This window comes from Hyperolius riggenbachi, chromosome 7 (assembly GCF_040937935.1).
Source record: "Hyperolius riggenbachi isolate aHypRig1 chromosome 7, aHypRig1.pri, whole genome shotgun sequence".
Taxonomy (NCBI): domain Eukaryota; kingdom Metazoa; phylum Chordata; class Amphibia; order Anura; family Hyperoliidae; genus Hyperolius; species Hyperolius riggenbachi.
Window position 1 is genome coordinate 63,403,435 of NC_090652.1, and position 22,428 is coordinate 63,425,862.

Consider the following 22,428-nt stretch of genomic DNA (forward strand, 5'->3'; position numbering starts at 1 on the left):
GTAATTGCAATCAATGAGTGACTTTCCTGAGTTTAGTAATTACTTCAATTTGCATAATTACTATTAGAAATGAAAATACGTCAATTTTTCGCTATTGAAATAACTTTGTTTCTATAGAACACATACAATCACTTTATACGTTACGTTAGACAAAATGGGTATTGAAATACATAATTGTTCAATGGAAATTATGCTTACAGAATTTCAAATTACGATTTGCATGGCAATTGGAAAATTACAAATTTATGCCGTAGCAGCAAAATTTGCGTCCGTAATTACAGAAACGCGGATTCACACAAATTTCGTCTCAACACTAAAAACAATGTAAATTTCTAATAGCATGGTTCTGAAATGGTTGAGACCTCTAGATCCTGTTGAAGCTACTACCCTTAAAGGACAACTGAAGTGAGAGGAATATGGAGGCTTTCATATTTATTTCCATCTAAGCAATGCCAGTTGCCAGGCCCTCCTGCTGATCCTCTGCCTCTAATACTATTAGCCATAGCCCCTGAACAAGCATGCAGAAGATCAGGTGTTTCTGACATTAAAGTCAGATCTGACAAGACTAGCTGCATGCTTGTTTTTGGTGCGATTCAGATACTACTGCAGAGAAATAGACCAGCAGGGCTGCCAGCATGGGCGTTCGCACATACGGCAAGACCGGGCATCTGCCCGAGCCTGGCCGCCCGCTGCTCCCCCCTGGCCGCGTGCCCGTGCAGCCAGCAGGAGGGGAGCAGCGCAGAGAAGAGAGAGAGCTATGGGCACAGTGGGGAATGGCGGACGTCTCCCCTCCCTTCCCTCACCTCAGGGGGCTCTCTCTCCCTCGCTGTCCACTCCGGAACGAAGTGTGCAGCGGCTGGGCAGCGGGCGGAACTTACCTCGTCTCGCTCCTGTGCAGGAAGTTCTGGTGCCGCACTCTGGTCTGGATCAGACCAGAGTAGCGGCTAATCCATCCGGCGCGTGCGACGAGACGAGGTAAGTTCCGCCCGCTGCCCAGCCGCTGCACACTTCGTTCTGGAGGGGAAAGCGAGAGATGGAGGGAGAGCCCCCTAAGGTGAGTGTCCATAGCTCTCCCTCTTCTCTGCGCTGCTCCCCTCCTGCTGGGGCACACATGGCCACTTTTTCTGGGGACATATACCCCTGCCTACATATACTGGGCACATATACCCCTGCCTACATATACTGGGCAGATATACCCCTGACTACATATACTGGGCACATATACCGCTGGCCACCTATTCTGGGGACACCTATAGACCTGGGGCTACCTAATTTTGGGGAACCACTGCTGTCAGATTGAGTGTATTTTGGGGAACTGCTGCCAGGTGAGAGGTGTCTACATATTAAGGGGGCATTCTGCCTATTTATGTGAAAAGCTGTCTATTTATGTGCCTCATGACTGCTGAATTTGTCTTGTTGCGGGCCTCATGGTTACTGACTTTGTCTTGTTGGGGGCCTCATGATTTGTTGGGGGCCTCAAGATTGCTGAATTTGTCTTGTTGGGGGCCTCATGATTGCTGAATTTGTCTTGTTGGGGGCCTCATGATTGCTGAATTTGTCTTGTTGGGGGCCTCATGATTGCTGAGTTGATCATGTTGGGGGCCTCATGATTGCTGAATTTGTCTTGATGGGGGTCACATGATTGCTAACTGCGAGACTATGGAAAAAGCTGAATCATCATCATATGAGACAATAGCATTAAACCTACTTTTTCCGCTTTTTAAAACAGAAAATGAAACTGGGAGGTTCTAAAAAAAATGAATAATTTTTTCAGGAGTACAATGGATGAAATTGTTTATCTTCACAGTTTATTTTCAACTTAATTTTCCATAATGTTCATGTATGAGTTAAAACGTTTGTATAGTTTAAATTGCTGTTGGCACTTTGTGATAGTAAAGTGACTTTACAGTTTGGACACTCGACCTCCAAAAGGTTCGCCACCACTGTCCTAATCTAATGTCCCACCATTGCTTAGTTCATGTAAACTTGTCTCCACCCACGACCACACCCACATTCTGGTTCATGACCACACCCATTTTTCGGCACGCCGCATGACGTAGCTCCATTTTTTGGCGCGCTACGCGTGCCACACAACAACCACCCCAGATTTGCGGCGCGCCCCACTTTTTGCTCCCCCCTTTTTGCCCCCCCCCCTGGAAAATTTTCTGCGGACGCCCATGGCTGCCAGGCAACTGGTATTGATTAAAAGGAAATAAATATGGCAGCCTCTGTATACTTCTTACTTCAGCTCCCCTTCAACCTCCTAGGCGGTGTATTTCTGTCTGGATTTATGGGTCTAGAAACGGTACATTTTTTCAAGAATTGTAGGCCTCCAATTCTTAAGTCACAACTCACCAAAATATGTCAGAATAAAGGCCTGGTAGATGTTCTGCATATAATAAAAGACTAGAACACAAAATTGTTGAGGTAATTAAATTCATGAATAAGCTTAAAAAATAGTGAAACTGCACAAATAAGGCACCAGATTATACAGTATGTACATTTATACCCAATACACCTCCCAAGTGTGGTATATTTTGAAACAGGGAATGGCACACAATGGGGGCAGTAGAAGCGTGATTCCTTTCAGACTTTATTCCCTTTGCTATCAGCTTTAGGCCACAGGCAGAGAGTAGTCAAAATCCAGGCAGAGGTCAGTGCAGGCTGCATGCAGAGAGTAGTCAAAATCCAGGCAGAGGTCGGTGCAGGCTGCATGCAGAGAGTAGTCAAAATCCAGGCAGACGTCGGTGCAGGCGGCAGGCAGTAGTCAAAATCCAGGCAGACGCCGGTGGAGGCGGCAGGCAGAGAGTAGTCAAAATCCAGGCAGAGGTCGATGCAGGCGGCAGGCAGAGAGTAGTCAAAATCCAGGCAGAGGTCGATGCAGGCGGCAGGCAGAGAGTAGTCAAAATCCAGGCAGAGGTCGATGCAGGCGGCAGGCAGAGAGTAGTCAAAATGCCGGCAAAAATCGGTAACAAAAAGGCAGAAGCACTTGGGAAACAAATTGCTATATTGTTAACAACTTGTGCTTTCAAATGAGCTTATCTGCCATCTCTGCCATTGCATTCAGGTAACACAGGAGAGAGATCAAATGACAACTTGTGATTAGAGACAAATGTGAAGGAATTAGAAACTCTCTATATACATGCAGGCAGCATTTCTCTCTGTTTATCTTCTGTCCCATGCAGCAGATCGCGGTCCAGATGGGGGGATCAGACAGGCTAAACTCTCTATATACATGCTGGTGCATTTCTCTATGTTTACCTTCTGCCAGTGCAGATCGGGGTCCAGATGGGAGAATTATACAGGCTTAACTCTCTTCCTACATACAGGGCACATTTCTCTATGTTCTCCTTCTGCCCTGTGCAAAAGTTCAGGTCCACTTTAAAATGTAGTGCCGCCCCCGCATGAGGTCACGCCGCCCGACATCATGCCGCACACTGCTGCTCCACCGTCCTTACTGGCCGCCAGGATCTCGGAACAGTAAAGGGAATCCCGGTAGGTGGGGAAAGAAGCCTGATCATGTGCGGGACCCAGGAAGTCAATAGGAGCAGCAATTTTAGCCAACACATGTTGAGCTCGGGCTTACTGCTTCCAGCTCCCCACATGCAGCCCAAGAATACCCCCCGGGTGATGGTGGGGGGGGGGGTCAAATAAAGTAAACCAACAATCACCATTCTGATTTCTATTGTAAAATTCAAAGTACATACATATAAAATGTAGCTTTCCTCCAGAATAAAATGCATTATAAATTATGTTTTCCTTTGTTGCTGTCACTCACTGTAGATAGTAGAAATCTTATAGGCTTTGGACTAGTCCATCTCATCCAGGGGGAATTATCAGGTATTTCTTTCTTTATAGTGCATTTTACTTTGTGAAAAATGTACATTTTATATGTATGCATTTTAAACATTATAATTTTTCGCAATAGTGGTCTGTTAATTTGGGGTTTAGTGGGGCATTAACTATAATATCATATGTTTTAAAGAGACACTGAAGCGAAAAAAAAAATATGATATAGTGAATTGGTTGTGTACTATGAATAATTACTAGAAGATTAGCTGCAAAGAAAATATTCTCATATTTTTATTTTCAGGTATATAGTGTTTTTTCTAACATTGCATCATTCTATAATATGTGCAGATTACACAACACTCAGCATTCAAAATGATTCTTTCCGAGCAGTCTGTGAACTAATGACCTCTCCTCTGGCAGAGGAAAAGTAAATAGTCCAGGAACAGTTGAGATAATAAAAGTCAGATAACAGTCCTCTCCACGACTTTGAAAGTCATAGAGATTAATGGCTTTTTTGTATAGAGATAACAACTGGAGTTTCTTAACTCTTCCTGTACTGGACACAATTAAACTGATGTATCTGATCTTAATGTTTTATTTCTTAGCTGTACTACACATACAAATCATAATATCATAATTTTTTTTTTGCTTCAGTGTCTCTTTAAAAGGTGTAGAGATTATAGTCGTTAACACTTTGTGCATTGTTGCTTAGTAATTTGGGTATTCCGTATGCCTATTTCATGACAAAGCAGTATGCAAACACCAGCAATGATTCTGTCTCTTTTTATTGCATCTCAGTGTTGGTTGCTCTGGAAATCCTGACGAATATGCTGAAATAAAAAAAATGCTGCTGACCTGCAGAGACATGACAGGTAAGGCGGTGCATTGTGTAATCAGCAGGGAATTAATAAAAGGGGAACAGGGAGGGATTATGAGCAAAAGCAATGCAAACAAGTTCACTCATAGAGGTAATCAAAAAATGCTTTACTTTGTCTTGTTGGCTTTAACCTCCCTAGCGTTTAATTTCTGCAGGATTTCTGTGCAAAAAGTGGTTCAATTAATTTTCGTGAAATTGTTGCTTGCAACTTACTAAAATCCATCAAACAAGGGTCTAGTATCCATTTTGAGTATAATAAAAGTTTCAAAAAAAAATCATGTGAAAAAATTAAATTACATTTTCTAAAATAAACTTTTTAATCACAAATAGAAAAATCCTCCTCAAATATGGATGAAGAAATAAATCTACAGATGCAGAAATAAATACCGTACAGTGTTTTCCTAAGGCCTGGTTCACATTAGCGTTCCAGGTCCGGCTTCCCTGGACCCGGAACGCTCCGTACACAGCGGATGGTGAATGGATACATTGTTAATCAATGTATCCATTCACACTCGTGCGACGTCCGTATACAGATCCAATCCGGGAACGCAGCTCCAGGACGATCCGGCTTTTTTTCCAACATGCTCTATTTTTCAGTCCATCATTCGGTAGGTGAGCGGGTCCATGTAACCATGGACTCATGGAGCAGCCAGTTTGGGACAGGCCGCTACCTGTCCTTCACGGTGCATTGGGTCAGTTTGGTGGAAGGGGAAAGCAGCAACGGGCACAGCAGCATCATCATCATCAACCCAGTGGGTGGTGCCACCCCACAGCAGGGTCAGGCAAAGTGCAGCAGGTTCCTGTGATCGGGTTCCAACCTCCGGCACAACCGCCGCCAAACACCCCTGCCTCAGCAGCAGCATGAAGGCCCGCCACTGCCAAGCGCTGCTGGAGATGGTCAGCCTGGGGAAGAAGAAGCTGACGGCAGCCAACATGCTTCGCTACCTCAGGGAGCAGGGGAATAATTGGCTGACCCCAAGAGGCCTGAGAGTCGGAGAGGTGGTCTCTGACAATGGGGCCAACCTGGTTGCCGCCATCGACAGGGGAAACCTCACCCACATCCCCTGTCTGGTCCACGTCCTGAACCTGGTGGTGCAGAAATTTCTGCGCACCTACCAGGGGATGGACACTCTTTTGAAAGTGGCAAGGAAAACCGTGGATCATTTCCGGCGCTCGGGTGGTGCCTCAGCGTCGCTGCAAACTGAGCAGGACAAGCTCAGGGGTCAGAGGAGGAGGAGGACAGCACTGTCGGCTCTGGGGGTGACGAGGACATGTCTGGTGTGGCGTCCCTCTTCCCCATGGCAGCGCACATGCTGCGGTGCCTGCGCAGGGACCTAAGGGTCAAGCAGATGCGTGCTCAGGAGGACATGTGGATCACCATGATGCTGGACCCACAGCTGAAGGGGAAGCTGCCTCAGTTCCTGCCTGCAGGAGGAGACCCTGTGCGCCGAATGAGGGACTTGCAGCGGTTCTGGGTTCAGCGCTTGGAGGAAGCCTTGCCCCAGCCTTCCACCCCTGTTGCCACAGTCAAGCCAGCAGCAGCAGCAGGCGCCCAACAAACCTGCTGTCTCTGACAAAGGCGCTCTATGCCACGCTGGTACAGCTGCCTATAGAGAAGGTGCCTGCAGCAGCATCCGTCTCTCAAAGCCAGAACCAGCGCCTGACCAGGATGGTGGCAGACTACATGGGGTCCTGCAGCGGGCTTGACACTGACACCCCTGTGGACCCCTTGGAGTACTGGGTCAAGTGCCTGAATATCTGGAGCGAGCTGGCGCAGTACGCCCTGGAAGTGCTATCCTGCCTGCCTTCCAGCATACTGTCAGAGAGGTGCTTCAGTGCGGCTGGTGGCGTGGTGACCGAGAAGTGCTCTCGTCTGTCCACCCAGTCTGTGGACAGACTGACGTTTCTCAAGATGAACCAGGCTTGCGTGGAAAGTGAGTTCCTGACCACTGTTGTTGGCAAGAGGGGGACATGAAGTGGCTGGGAATCACACTATGCCTGCCTTACCACCCCAACCTCCTGGCTCCTCCGTATTAATAAGCCTGGTTCACAATTTTTTTACAGCTGTGATGCCAACACTATGTGCCATGATACGATCTCCGGCATGCTCCTGGCACACGTTACACCTGCTGCTGCTGCATTACCCTGCTCCTGCTGCCTGTTCTGCTCCAACCATCAGGGTGCCACAAGCCACTGCTGCTGCTACCTATTATTCCCAAAACACAATCACTGTGTAATTTTTTTTGGAGGTGTCTGGGATGAAAACTGTGCTGTTCGAGTTGTGGGGAGGCCCCAACTGCGGCAGTACGACCGCTTCCTAGAACCTCACTGTTGTTATGGTTTAACTGTGCCGTGGTACCAACATTAGGTGCCATGGTGGAATATCTATGCTGCCACACGTTACACTCCTCTTCATCCTCCTGTCTCCTGCTGCCTGTGCTCCCACCGCCAGGGTGCATCTACCTACTCCTCCTGCTGCTGCTGTCTGTGTTACCCACCGCCAGGGTCCACACAGAACTATATCTTCTGCTGCCGGTCTGCCACTGCCACCAGCTATTAGGCCACTACAATAGCTGCATCTACCTACTCCACCTGCTGCTGCTGTCTGTGTTTCCCACTGCCAAGGTCCACACAAAACAAATCTTCTGCTGCCACTGCCAGTCTGCCACCACCAGCTAATACGCCACTACAGTAGCTGCATCTACCTACTCCTCATGCTGCTGCTGTCTGTGTTTCCCACCACCAGGGTCCACACAGAACTATATCTCCTGCTGCCAGTCTGCCACTGCCACCAGCTATTACGCCACTACAATAGCTGCATCTACCTACTCCTCCTGCTGCTACTGTCTGTGTTTCCCATCACCAGGGTCCACACAGAACTATATCTTCTGCTGCCAGTCTGCCACTGCCACTGCCACCAGCTATTACGCCACTACAATAGCTGCATCTACCTACTCCTCCTGCTGCTGCTGTCTGTGTTACCCACCACCACCAAGGTCCACACAGAACTATATCTTCTGCTGCCAATCTGCCACTGCCACCAGCTATTACGCCACTACAATAGCTGTATCTACCTACTCCTCCTGCTGCTGCTGTCTGTGTTTCCCACTGCCAGGGTCCACACAAAACATATCTTCTGCTGCCACTGCCAGTCTGCCACTGCCACCAGCTATTACGCCACTACAATAGCTGTATCTACCTACTCCTCCTGCTGCTTCGGTCTGTGTTTCCCACCGCCAGGGTTCACACAGAAAAAATCTTCTGCTGCCACTGCCAGTCTGCCCCCACCAGCTATTACGCCACTACAATAGCTGCATCTACCTACTCCTCCTGCTGCTGCTGTCTGTGTTTCCCACCGCCAGGATCCACACAGAACTATATCTTCTGCTGCCAGTCTGCCACTGCCACCAGCTATTACGCCACTACAATAGCTGCATCTACCTACTCCTCCTGCTGCTGCTGTCTTTGTTACCCACTGCCAGGGTCCACACAGAACTATATCTTCTGATGTTTCACCTCGTGTGGATGTGAAGGAGAAGGAAGAAGCTGATGATTCCAGTCATGTGGTGGAGGAAGTAGCTGGGGAACCAGCGCCGGGATATCAGTTGTCGGATATATAACTTCTGCTGCCAGTCTGCCACTACCACCAGCTGTTACGCCACTATTGATAGCTGCATCTACCTACTCCTCCTGCTGCTGCTGTCTTTGTTACCCACCATTTATTGATGACACTTCTGTACAGTGTTAGTGCACTTTCGCTGATGATGCCTCTGTTGCGATGTGCAGGGGGTGAAGTGCATCTTACTTAGCGGCTTCCAGCAGGTGGGGAGGTGCAAAGAACAATGGCATTGGGTCATGCGTAGGCATAGCTAAAGGTCTGACATGCCAGATCTTTAAAGATTGTCATTGGGCCACTGTACACACTCTGGTCTGCTGCACAACTCCTTGCCATGGTAGTCTTTATAGACTGTCACGGCCGAGTTCAGACCAGTGTGGCAATAAGTGTCATTCTCTGTACAATATCAGGGATGCTCAAATTTGAATTTGGGAGATACCTGGATAGTTGCTATCCAGATATCTCCCAGTAAACCTGTGCGGGCTGGGCGGGGGGGTCAAGCTTACCTGTCTGACGTCTTCTTCGGTCCATCCCTCGGCGCCTCCTATGATGCGTTCCACATGCATCACGTGACTACAAACACTTCCTCCTTCAACATGGAATGAGGACGTGTTTGTAGTCACGTGACCGCCCTATGGAACGCATCATGGGAGGCGCCGAGGGATGGAACAAAGAATATGTCAGACAGGTAAGCTTGACCCCGCCCCCTGCCCAGCCCGCACAGGTTTACTGTGAGATATCCGGATAGCAACTATCCGGGTATCTCCCGAATCCGAATTTGAGCATCCCTATACAATATACAGTATGGTTTTAGATTCCAGAACTTGAATTTCTGTAATGCTGTAATATGTGCCTACTGCCAGTAGGTGGTGCACAAACACCATTATAACTCTTCAGGCCAGTTTGCAGTGTGGACAAAGCTAACACGTCTATACTGTTTATAGCAAGTTTTTTAACAATGAGTCAGCCTGGTCCTTACCACCAGGAAGGCTACAGAAAACCAGAGATGATCTAAACTAAAAGTTTATACATACCTTCCACCAGCCCCATGCACATGGATTGCTCCCACGTGCCATTCTCAGTCTTCTGTATCTCTGGTACCATGTCCCATAACTAGTGTTGATCGTACAGTGTTCAAAACTGTTTGTTATTCCCCAAATAATGCTGTGTTCGGCTCGAACCCATCCAAGCACCTCATGGTGCTTGGGCGCGCTGTTTGGGGCCCCTAGCTGGAGGGGTAGCGGGCAGAAAGGGGGTATTGGGCCTAGCGGTGGGGAGGGCGCTCAATACTCCCTTCCAGCTCTGCGGCCCCCCACAGCTCGGGTCCCCATAGACTTCAATAGGGTTCGGTGTTCGGCCGAATATACCGAACATCTGGACGATGTTCCCCCGAGCCAACCTGAACATCTGGGTGTTAGATCAACACTACCCATAACCTTGGCCAGTCACAGCCAGTCCGACGCAAGAGATGTGCGCTCTCTACGTATCTCTCCGGCAGCCATAAATTTACATATATCAAAAGAAAGAGCAATGAATTTCATGATGGGGATTCTGAGGGGGTCCATGTGCAGTGTGTACGGACCCCCTGGAAACCCTGTGGAAGTGTCAACACTTTGGCCAGGGATAGCTAAACAGCTGCAATAACGCTGTATATTGATCCCTGGCAACTATACCTATTTCTAAAAACAGTTTTTTTCTGTTTTTCAGAGTGTGGAAAGTTAAAAAAAATTGTTTTTAAATAAATAATGAGCGTTCCAACTCCTAAGCCTCTTTAACCCCTTGTTGCCTTGTCTAATGTTGCATCTTGATTGAAGATCTTCGCACACCCGTCGTGTCCAGGGCAGTTTCTAGTCTAAATTTGACCCAGGGCGAGGATGTAAAAATTGCACCCCCACCCCGTGGACTCACGAACCCTTACTCTTTAGGGACAGTCACACAGCCACCGGTCACAAGTAGATGTGTCTACTTACTAGTGACCATGCATGGGCTTCCGAATTCCGCGGAAGCTAAAATTCCGGAATTCTGCCAGAATTGGGGTTTCCGCATGGTTCCGCGGAATTCGGAAATTGCAATCCGGAATTCGGAATTCCGGCAAAATCGGAATCGGAATGAATTGACCAATCAGGAGATGCGGAATAAGTTGACCAATCATAATCAGCGGAAAGTTACCGCGCTAAAATAACGGTTTCAACATTTTTTTTATCCAAATTTACAAAATACAAATCAACTTTATTAACAATAGACTGTTATCAACAGTATTGATGATCATCTTAAATTTCAGATACAAAAACGATATTTCAAATGAGCGATTGAGTAATTCCTCCTAAATTTACGGAAATCCGTTTAAAAATTATGGAAATCCGTTTAAAAATACGGAAAGTGCACGTGGCGGAATACCGCGGAATTCCGCGGAATGTAGCGGAATTCCACCGGAATGTAGCGGAAGCGGAATTTTGTTATGGCGGTATGCGGAATTACCGCGGAATCGGAAATTGGCTCTTCCGACCATGCCTGCTAGTGACCAGCCGCTCATCCAGAAGGAAGCAGGAACCAGGAAAACACACAGGCAAAGAGAGCCCAGAAAGCCGACTCCTCCTCAGGCACTGTGCACTGACAGCCTGCAGTGCCGCTACATGACATCAGATGTCATTGCAATGGTGATGTGATGATGATTTGACATCTGTCGCATGCAGCCTAGGAGGAGTCAAGGAATGTGATCGAGTTGGAAATCTTTCATTTGGCTGCACCACGCATCACCATCTCCCTAGCGGTTATGACATTCTGCCTGCTCCACCCTGCTTCTACGTGCCAGTCTGCGCACAGGGTGGTTGCCCTGCCTGTACTGCCCAAGAAACGGCCCTGCCGCTGTCACACACCAGCGCTCCACACAAAGCTCAACACATTGTGCAGGGATTGCAATATAGCCGCAATATGGCTGTATAAAGATCCCTGGCATCTTTTCCTATTTTTTTAAACTTTTTTTTATGTTCAGAGTGGGAAATGTAAAAAAGAAATGATGTGGGGTCCCCCCTACCTAGCATATTTAACCTCATGTCCCCCATGCAGGTTGAGATAGGCTGGGGTATATCAGCCTGCATGGTCCATGGTATGGGGGGGGAGAGGGGCAGCCAAGCCTTCCCCTCCCTCCTGGATCCCTTGTCCATGGATTGGCTCTTCCCAACCACCAGGGCTCCAGGAGGAGGTGAAGGCGATGACTCCCTGTGGGGGGTTCATTGTGGCATCTGGGAGACCCCTTTAAGGAGGGGACCCCCAAATGCCCGCCCCCTCCCAAGAGAAATGATTATAGGGGTACAGAGTACCCCTGACCCATTTCAACAAAGGGTTAAATGAAATGAAAACATCATCGGGTGCGCTGAGATCTTCAATCAATATAAGAAGAAGGTTGCAAGATAGAGGATATTGGCGTGGAACCTTTTCTGAGGATATTTGCATGGAAACTTTTTTTTAATGGTACAGGTAATTATTTCTGGTTAATTAAGATCAATAAAGGACTTTACTCGTTGTTGTGTTTTTTTTCATTTAACCCTTTGTGGAAATGGGTAAGGAGTACTTTGTACCCCTATACTAATTTCTCCAGGGAGGGAGGCGGGCATCTGGGGTCTACCATTGTGCCTGTGCAGTACCGTCTTGATGACATCAGCGAGACCATGTGATTCACACTGTGAAGCGCAAAAGAAGCCGACCTGGATCCTGACCTAGCGAGGTCTGCTTCACCAGCGGTGGAGACAAGGAGCCACTGGAGCTGTGGTGAGGGCACAGGATGGCTGCCAGAGGCTGGAGGAAGCCCCAGGTAAGCAGATTTTTTTTTCCAGCCTGGATGTATCCTTTAAAGAGTAACTGTTAGGCAAAAAAAGCTAATTTAAATCTCTAATCTCCTGTGTTAAACAGTTTGGAAAGAAGCCAACAAGGCAATACTGAAGTTAAAAAGATATCTTACTTTTTTGTTGGCTGAATAGCAATCCTCTTTATCCCCAGGCTGCTAAGGAGGCCGCAGGCCGGATAACAGAAAGTGGAGAGCATGCTGGGAGGTTTTTTTTTCTCTCCACTGCACTCCCTGGTCCTCCCCTTCATTTCCCTATCCCACCCTAAGGCTGCTTTCACAGTGGGACGTTACAGGCTCACGTTACAGCAGCCTGTAACGCAGCCCAACTCACAGCACTGAACAATCAATGTGCTGTTCACAGTGCACACATTGAATTAGAGCAGTGGTTCCCAACCTTTTCCGGCCCGGGGAACACTTTCTGACCATATTTTTCTCCGGGGAACTGCGGGGGGGGGGGGGGGGGGCGGTGTTTGCGCGACCTAGTGGACAGTGCCGTGCGCAGCAGGCTATGGGGGGGGGGGGGCTGGGGTGCGGCTGCATAGCTAGCATAGTTGCCCCAGTATAGGGAGTTTAATTGTCCCAGTATGGTTAGTATAGTTACCCCAGTATAGTGCCCCAGTATAGCTAGTATAGTGCCCCAGTATAGCTAGTATAGTCCCAGTATGGATAGGTAGTGCCCCTGTATAGTGCCCAGTATGGGTAGCTAGTGCCCCAGTATAGCCAGTAAAGTGCCTAGTATAGCTAGTATAGTGCCCAGTATAGCTAGTATAGTTGCCCCCAGTATAGCTAGTTTAGTTGCCCCCAGTGTAGGTAGTTTAGTTGCCCCCAGTATAGCTAGTTTAGTTGCCCCCAGTGTAGGTAGTTTAGTTGCCCCCAGTATAGCTAGTTTAGTTGCCCCCAGTATAGCTAGTTTAGTTGCCCCCAGTATAGTTAGTTTCGTTGCCCCCAGTATAGCTAGTTTAGTTGCCCCCAGTATAGCTAGTTTAGTTGCCCCCAGTGTAGGTAGTTTAGTTGCCCCCAGTATAGCTAGTTTAATTGCCCCCAGTGTAGCTAGTACAGTTCCCCCCAGTATAGATGCCTAGGAGGGGGGAAGCAGCGCTAGAAGGAGGGGCAGTGGAGGCAGCGGTGGGGAGGGGGGAAATATCCCCCCCTCCCTCACCTGGGACCCCTCCTTCTCCCTCCATTTAACAGTGGCAAGTGCGGGCTCGGCGGCGAGGAGACATGCGCAGAATTACTCACCACGACACGTTCCAAGCGCCGGCAGCGTCATGTCGTCACAGATCTCCGCCTTCAATGCCGCCCACTGTGCTTCCGCTAATCAGGAAGCACAGTGGGCGGCATTAAAGGCGGAGATCTGACGACATGACGCTGCCGGCGCTTGGAAAGCGGAAGTGGTGAGTAATTCTCCGCATGCCTCCCCGCCGCCGAGCCCGCACTTGCCACCGCTAAATGGAGGGGGAGAGAGGCAGAAAGAGGGGTCCCAAGTGAGGGAGGGGGGGTTATTTCCCCCCTCCCCACTGCTGCCTCCACTGCCCCTCCTTCTAGCGCTGCTTCCCCCCTCCTGCGCCCTACAGTAGGAACAGGTCTGGCGAGAGGCCATACCTGTACGGCACACCAGGAAACATCCCGGTTGAAAAACGCTGCATTAGAGTATACTGCACAAGTCCGCTATTGTTCCAAGCCACATGGCTAATTAATATTCACTGCACTGTAGTGTTGTCCAGATCGTGAACGATTCGGATCTTTGATCCGGATCTTTTCTGTGAGTCAAATCATCCGAGATTCGGTTCACTGTGGATGTCTGGAAAAAACAGGAACTGCAGCTTCTGTGCACAAGCACAGCCTTCCTGCTGCATCTCTCCCTTCCCCATTAGCACCCTCAATGTGCCCTCATTCTCCTGCACCTCTCACTCTGCTGCAAATTATTCAAAGATTCGGTTCAAAGATCCGGATCTTTTCAATGATCCGATTCGAATCATCCGAATCATTGAAAAGATCCGGACTTCCCAGTATAGAACTAAAAGAGCTCAACTCTGTTCATCTGACATCCCCCCCCCCCCCCCCCCCCGCTGAGTGACAGACAATATGCCCCGTTAGAACAGAGACTGGTGGGAGTGTCTGAGGGCTGGCACTTGGGAGGGCTGAAGAATCATCAATCAGAAAGCAGGGTAAGGGAGGATATTACATCACAATTGGCTTCAGACAAGACAGTCAATGATGGAACCTGCCATGAACTGTCAGGAGAATCAATCTCTGCAAATACTACAATCTCTGCAAATACTATATAAAAATTCTGTGAAATCCAAACGTGGACAGTGAAATGCATATGTAATGTAAGTACAGCCAATATTTAGCTACTGATATATGTGTTTTTTTTCTCTGAGACCTTACACCTAAGAGCTCCACTTTAAGTCTAGTTATGCCACTGCCTGTGATTCTCACATTCATCATCATGAAAACTTTTGAGAGTATGGTTCTGCCTCTCCTCAAACCTTCCACAGAGGCCTTGCTGGACCCATACCAGTTTGTGTGCAAAGCAAACAGGCTGAGGTCCACCGATGATGCCATTAACATTTGCCTGGAGCTTGTCAATGACTAGTGTTGGGCGAACATCTAGATGTTCGGGTTCGGGCCGAACAGGCCGAACATGGCCGCGATGTTCGGGTGTTCAAGCCGAACTCCGAACATAATGGAAGTCAATGGGGACCCGAACTTTCATGCTTTGTAAAGCCTCCTTACATGCTACATACCCCAAATTTACAGGGTATGTGCACCTTGGGAGTGGGTACAAGAGGAAAAATTTTTTTGCAAAAAGAGCTTATAGTTTTTGAGAAAATCGATTTTAAAGTTTCAAAGGGAAAACTGTCTTTTAAATGCGGGAAATGTCTGTTTTCTTTGCACAGGTAACATGCTTTTTGTCGGCATGCAGTCATAAATGTAATACAGATAAGAGGTTCCAGGAAAAGGGACCGGTAACGCTAACCCAGCAGCAGCACACGTGATGGAACAGGAGGAGGGCGGCGCAGGAGGAGAAGGCCACGCTTTGAGACACAACAACCCAGGCCTTGCATGAGGACAAGAAGCGTGTGGATAGCATGCATTTTGCCGCCATGCAGTCATAAATGTAATACAGATAAGAGGTTCCAGGAAAAGCGACCGGCAACTCTAACCCAGCAGCAGCACACGTGATGGAACAGGAGGAGGGCGGCGCAGGAGGAGAAGGCCACGCTTTGAGACACACCAACCCAGGCCTTGCATGAGGACAAGAAGCGTGCGGATAGCATGTATTTTGCCGCCATGCAGTCGTAAATGTAATACAGATAAGAAGTTCCAGGAAAAGGGACCGGTAACGCTAACCCAGCAGCAGCACACGTGATGGAACAGGAGGAGGGCGGCGCAGGAGGAGAAGGCCACGCTTTGAGACACAACAACCCAGGCCTTGACTGTTCCCAGCAGCGACACAGAGCACAATGCTATACAGTGGTGGTTGAGCGGTGTACTACTGTTCCCAGCAGCGACACAGAGCACAATGCTATACAGTGGTTGGTGAGCGGTGTACTACTGTTCGCAGCAGCGACACAGAGCACAATGCTATACAGTGGTGGGTGAGCGGTGTACTACTGTTCCCAGCAGCGACACAGAGCACAATGCTATACAGTGGTTGGTGAGCGGTGTACTACTGTTCCCAGCAGCGACACAGAGCACAATGCTATACAGTGGTTGGTGAGCGGTGTACTACTGTTCCCAGCAGCGACACAGAGCACAATGCTATACAGTGGTTGGTGAGCGGTGTACTACTGTTCCCAGCAGCGACACAGAGCACAATGCTATACAGTGGTTGGTGAGCGGTGTACTACTGTTCCCAGCAGAGACACAGAGCACAATGCTATACAGTGGTGGTTGAGCGGTGTACTACTGTTCCCAGCAGCGACACAGAGCACAATGCTATACAGGGTGAGCGGTGTACTACTGTTCCCAGCAGAGACACAGAGTGGCAGTAAACACAATGCTATATAGTGTGGGTGAGCGGTGTACTACTGTTCCCAGCAGCGACACAATGACTGGGGGGACCCTGGCTAGCCTGGCTGGAGAGAGAACTACCCTGCCTGCCTACCCAAAGCTAAACCCACAGACAAATGGCGGAGAAATGACGTGGATCAGGTATTTATTTACCCGAACCACGTGACCCGTTCGGTCAATCAGAGCGCGTTCGGGTCCGAACCACGTGACCCGTTCGGCCAATCACAGCGCTAGCCGAATGTTCGGGGAACGTTCGGCCATGCGCTCTTAGTTCGGCCATATGGCCGAACGGTTTGGCCGAACACCATCGGGTGTTCGGCCGAACTCGAACATCACCCGAACAGGGTGATGTTCTGCAGAACCCGAACAGTGGCGAACACTGTTCGCCCAACACTATCAATGACCATCTGGATAGACCAGACTCATATGCCAGGATCCTCTTACTGGACCTTAGCTCGGTGTTAGCCCCCACATACTTTGTGGGCTTAGACCCACGAAGCGCTTTGCCTGTGCATATTAAAACATCTCTATATTTATATATATGAATTTGTAGTAATTGAGGTAAGACACCCCCCCCCTTTCTCTTTTGTTTGTCTAATGTACTGTGCATGCTTGTGTATCCAGACACTGGCCTTGAGAAGCAGGCAGTTTGGCCATATGTGCCTTCTGGAATTGTTTCTTGCAGATGAAAGTATGAGTGGGACACTTTGATGAACATTTCCCTGATGATCCTGCCGCTGTCTTTTCAGCCAGGTTTGCTAATGATAGAGGAGCCAGAGTGGGATGCAGGAGTATGGGTTGGTGAGGGTTGGTCAGTCTTATCATACCTCACAGAAAATCACTCAAGTGTGAGGACAAAATGAGTCAAGTGTGAGCAACATATATTTTTGTTTTTTCATTGATGCATCTTTGCATCCTAATAGGATACTGGTACAAAACCTGACACCTTATTGTTCCAGTTGGGAACCAAGAGGTCTGACCACACCCTGTTGTTCATTAGTTCCTCCTGTCAGTCAGGTGCTAAATATTTTTCATAGTCTCCTCTTATAGTGGTTTAGCTTTTTTCTCTGTCCTAAAATAGCTTTGTGGTGTCTGACCTAAAAAGTGACATAGCAGCCTTTGACCTCTTACTGGTTGCAGGGGATGGATGGTTGGGGAGAGTGGAACTTGCCTACGATAGGGGCTTGAACTTACACAATAAGTAAAGGAGTACAACTACTGCTGATTAGTGATGGGCAAAAAGTGACAATATTCTTTTCGTATTAATTTTTGCAAAAATAATGTAAAATTCAAATTTTGAGCAAAAATGCCTTAAAAACTCATTTTGTAATAAGTTTATGTTTTCTCAAGGTTATTTTTTTTTGTACATTTTCACATTAAAAATACTGATTTTTCACAAATTTTCACATCAGAAAAAAACTGTATAACCTTTGGCCATATTGCGGAAATACAGTGTATATATCTTCATATATTCTCGGAATCAAAAATAGCATTTTGAATGTAAAATTTATCCTTTTTCAAACAGCAAAGCAACAAGCGGGCACCAATGAACCAGCAACCATATTTATTGCAACACAGTCTTTGGTAGAACTAAAGTGCAGTTGCAGCAATATTCACATCACAATTTGTGTAAAGTGCAATACATCACCATCCAGATGACCCACACACAGGAACCCCATGTGTTTCCTAGTAATGTAAAAATGACTTGCGAAAATTTGCATGCAACAGTGCTGCTGATCTACAGCTACTTGGCCTAAGCATGGTACAAGCACCGCATCAAGTTGACTTGAAGCACAGTAAAGAACCTTACATATGTTTAGTACTACATGTGCCTGTTTTGATGTGGATTCAAATACTTACCTGGTGGTCCAGGGTAGGGCTAATTTATATGCTATGTTCTCTGATACCCAAGAACAGTCTGTTACTGTTAAATGGTGGAAAATCATTGCAGATCATTATTTTCTATTTATTTAGACCTATTCTAAACAAGGGAGAAGTCTGTGGTTGTTTTGCCTATTAGATGGTATAAAAAATGATGACCACAAGATTGGGGGAGGCAAATACCTTCCCAGTAATATCTCAAGGATTCTTAGAAACAGACATATGACCAGCATTTTGAAGTATTATTTATTTAATTCTGCAAATGTGGAGACTTGAATTATCATTGGTAATGAGAGAGAAAATGTACATAAACCTTTAAAAACTTCCGAAAAAACCCCACAAGAATAACACACAACTCTTTCTGTGCAGGTGTGGTACCGACTGTTGTGCTCACAAACAAGAAAAGAGGAAATGCTAAGTTCATAGAATCCAAGTTCAAGGACATGGGAATTGATAATTTTTTTTCCTTGGAAAACTACACCCCAGCCCATTCATCTGCTAATACAAAGGTCCAGAGGCTGGTGATTAACTTTTTATTTGAGGTAGTTAAAGATGCTCAATTTAAAGTAGAGCACCCCCGAGATCCAGAGAAGGAGATGCAAGACAGGAAAATCTTTGTATTGAATTATATTCACCACAACGAGTTAGAACTGCACATAAGAAATCTACAGAGGCAGAGGTCAAAGACAAATGAAGATTTGGAGGAGACCATAAGACATGAAGAAGAAGCAGCAAAAAAACAGCAGCAAGAAGAAAGACGAAAACATGAAGAAAACATGAGGGAACTGGAGGAGGAATATAAGAAGCTGAAGCAGAAAGATCAGCTAGCATATGAAAGGAAGGCGAGTAACCTAAAAAACCCAAAGAAGAAATCTCTTTAAAAAATATAAACTTAATTATGATCCAGGTGTGAAGTGACTAAACCACAAACTCTTAATTAACATAGTTAAATTTCTAAACAGAACTTAAAGAAAGGAATGTGTCACCAAAACTGAACTTTTGTAAGGTTCTTGATGGATGGCCATTTGATCCAAATTCTGTGGGTTGGTGAATCCAAACATATTTTTTCCCAAATTGCATTAAAGTCAATGACACTGACTTTAGCAGTTAATAGTGAAGCCCCCATACATGCTAGAATAACAAAGCCCCCATACATGCTAGAATCACAAAATTTGCTAGGTATGTTAGAGTGGTATGAAACTCAGCATTTCTTCTTTGCTCTAAAAGATTATTTACAGCATAAAACATACTGGCACCCCAAAAGTTTTTTAGCAGAACAGCATTCAAACAGTTAAACACAGCACTTTCTTCTTTAGTGGAAAGATTCCTTCCCTATCCGAAGAGATAATAATGTTATCTTTTGTATACATTCCTTTGTCTGCTACAATTAGTATACAGCCAGCAGCATGCTGAAACTGACAGCACACATTGTAGAACCAGAGAGAACATAGAAATGATCACTGGATGCAGCAGCTATGATTAAAATGCAATGACAGCTTTCAGAGCAGATAAACTGAACTTTGAGGACTTGTTATTTGTAAAAATTTGTAAAAGAACAGCAAATATGATAACTGTATGGGTAATAAAAAGTAGGAAAAAACGATTTTACCAAATATTATGTGAGAGTTTAATCCATCTATAAAGTGGAATAAAACTCTGACATAACATTCAATAAAAAAGTGTTTTCCTACTTTTTATTACCCACACAATTACCATATTTGTTTTTGTGCACAAGTAATATTGTCCATTTACAAATAACAAGTTTCCAAAGTACAGTTCATCTGCTCTGAAAGCTGTCATTGCATTTTATTCATAGCTGCTAAATATTATATATTAAAATCTTCTAGTGAGCTCGTCTGAACTGTGTGCATGCTTGAAGCAGAGCAAGATTGTTTTCAGCACAGCTAAGAATGTAACAAATGAGGCTAGTGCTGTGTTAAAGCGGATCCGAGATGAAAAACTAACTATAACAAGTATCTTGTCTATATATCTTATCTAAAGTTTAGATAGTTTACACAGCAAATCTAGCTGCAAACCGCTTCAAAAGTTTATGATTATTTATTAATGTGATACAATGAGGGCAGCTATGTACTGTTTGTCAAATTGTCACAGGCTGAGGGCTGGAGATGCTATCAGCTTGCCTGTGTGTAAATTCAGTCCCCTCTCCTCATCCCTCCTCACCTCTGCCTCTGAAATCAATGGCTAGTGACCGCCTCCTCCTGCCCAGACTGAGCTCCCATAAGCCCTTTCTACAGTGCCAAGGCACAAAAGGAGCTGTGGGCGAGGCTTGTTTAGTTTATAGGGACTTAGAGTATTAAAACAAAACACAAAAGTATTTAGCTTGAGGAATGCCCTATAAACTATTGGTATATGAAAGGAACACAATTATGCAATGAGTAAAAGTTGATCTTGGATCCACTTTAACTGTTTAAATGCTGTTCTGCTAAAGTTTTGTTGTGGCAGTAGATTTAAAGTAATCTTTTACAGCAAAGAAGAAATGCTGACTTTCAAACCACTTTAAGGAGAACAGTGGGAATAAGGGGAATTTAAAAATAAATAAATAAATTCAGGTTCTGAAGTAAACCCTCCTTACCCATTTCCACAAAGAATTAAAAACGAAAGAAAAACACAACCATGAAACACTAATATACTTAAATACCTTTAACTAATAATCCCATGCCAATATCCTTGGAAATAGTAGTGTTCAGGAAGTTCAATATCAAAACATTCCCTTAAAAAAAGAACAAAATGTCATATATCATTTCCCTATATCATACGGGAAGAAATCATATGTGTGTATATAATACTGCTAAGTTGAAAATAATGTGCAATTGTGCTATATTTTATATGTTGTTGTTAATGTTATTGCATTTAATAAATGTTTTTATTTTAAGAAATGAATTACCTATTTCTTAAACTTCATGAGATGACCAATAAGCCCTCAATAAAGTCCTGTTGGTCTGCTGAGTAAGTTGGGCGTATGTCACTGTGAGCTTTTTTGAGCTCTGCAGTCAAGAAAATCATGTAGTTCTCAATTTGAAGTCTTGAATCAAGGAATGACAGAAGACTACAGTTGTGATCCTCTGATTAGAAGCTAAATGATAGTTATATTTGTCTGTAAATGTATTATGTACAGATGTTATTGTCAGTTCAACAACTGGGTAAAGAGGATTGTAATAGCTTGAATTAAAGTACCCTTGACCTCGTTTTTTTTAAATACAATGTTTTTAATGCTTTTTTAATATGCTGTGACATATTAATTACAGCACCGTTGTAACCCTTTAAAAAAGGGTATTGTGATGTAGAAATGTATATAACATGTATAATGTGATATTAACATGCGTAAGGTAAATTTAGCATGTTAGGCAAAATTTTGCTTTAAAATTAGCATTGTGGAATTAAAACAGCGCATAGATATGCCTAAAGCACCCATATACTCGCATAGACTGGATTGCTAGGCAAGGCCAGTACACAGAGCAGGGAACCTTCTGGAAACGAGGAGGAGAGGACAGAGCAGAGGCAGTAGGGATGATCGGAAAGAGAAAATTCTGTTCCGCCGGAAATCACGGATTCCGTCAACGTTAAATTCCGTCGCTATGAAAATTCCGCCGGATTTTTACGAAGTTCCGCGGAATTCCGGATTCCGCTGGAAAAATAAAAATAATCGCAAAAGCAACCTTATTTATCCTATATGGTAGCCCATAGCCCCTATTAACTGTTCCCTTAGTCCTTTTTCTCCTTCCCTCCACCTTCGGAGGGAGGAGGCTCTCGTCTTCCAGGGAATTGTATTTCAAAAGCCAGCTTACATACCTTGGCCAGGACTTGATCCCAGGTCTGAGTGTGTGGTAGGTAGCTCTCTACACCACTATACCACCACCAACACTAAATGCTGAAGCCGGCCTAGCATGTACCATTATGATATATCTAAGAGAAAAATTAGCTTGCGTAAGGATTTGTAGCATGTCAAAAGCCAACTCACATTGCCTGGGAATCGAACACAGGTCTAGTGCTCGGTAGGCTGCTATCCTAACCATTATACCACCAACACAACACACTACAATGCTGTATGCTGAAGCCAGCCTAGCATGTTCCATTATGATATATCCAAGAGAAAAATGAGCTTGCATAAGGAGTTGTAGCACGTGAAAAACCAACTCATATTGGCCAGGAATAGAACCCAGGTCTACCGCTCTGTAGACTGCTATCCTAACCATTATACCACCAACTGTACACACTGCAATGCTACATGCTACATGCTGAAGCCAGCCTAGCATGTACCATTATGATATATCCAAGAGAAAAATGAGCTTGCGTAAGGATTTGTAGCATGTCAAAAGCCAACTCACATTGGCTGGGAATCAAACCCAGGTCTGGTGCTTGATAGGCTGCTATCCTAAC

The 22,428-nt window shown here is 45.8% G+C and overlaps 1 protein-coding gene across 1 annotated transcript in view; it reads left to right on the forward strand.

Moving 5' to 3' along the window:
- The window catches only part of LOC137525536 (uncharacterized), a 27,790-nt gene extending 8,187 nt beyond the window's left edge, over window positions 1-19,603 (forward strand). Inside the window, exons 3-4 of the mRNA XM_068246668.1 lie at window positions 4,591-4,664; window positions 18,400-19,603. Coding sequence (XP_068102769.1) covers window positions 4,591-4,664; window positions 18,400-18,911 — 586 coding nt within the window. The 3' untranslated portion in view covers window positions 18,912-19,603. The remainder of the gene's footprint in view (window positions 1-4,590; window positions 4,665-18,399) is intronic.
- The last annotated feature ends 2,825 nt before the right edge of the window (window positions 19,604-22,428 follow it).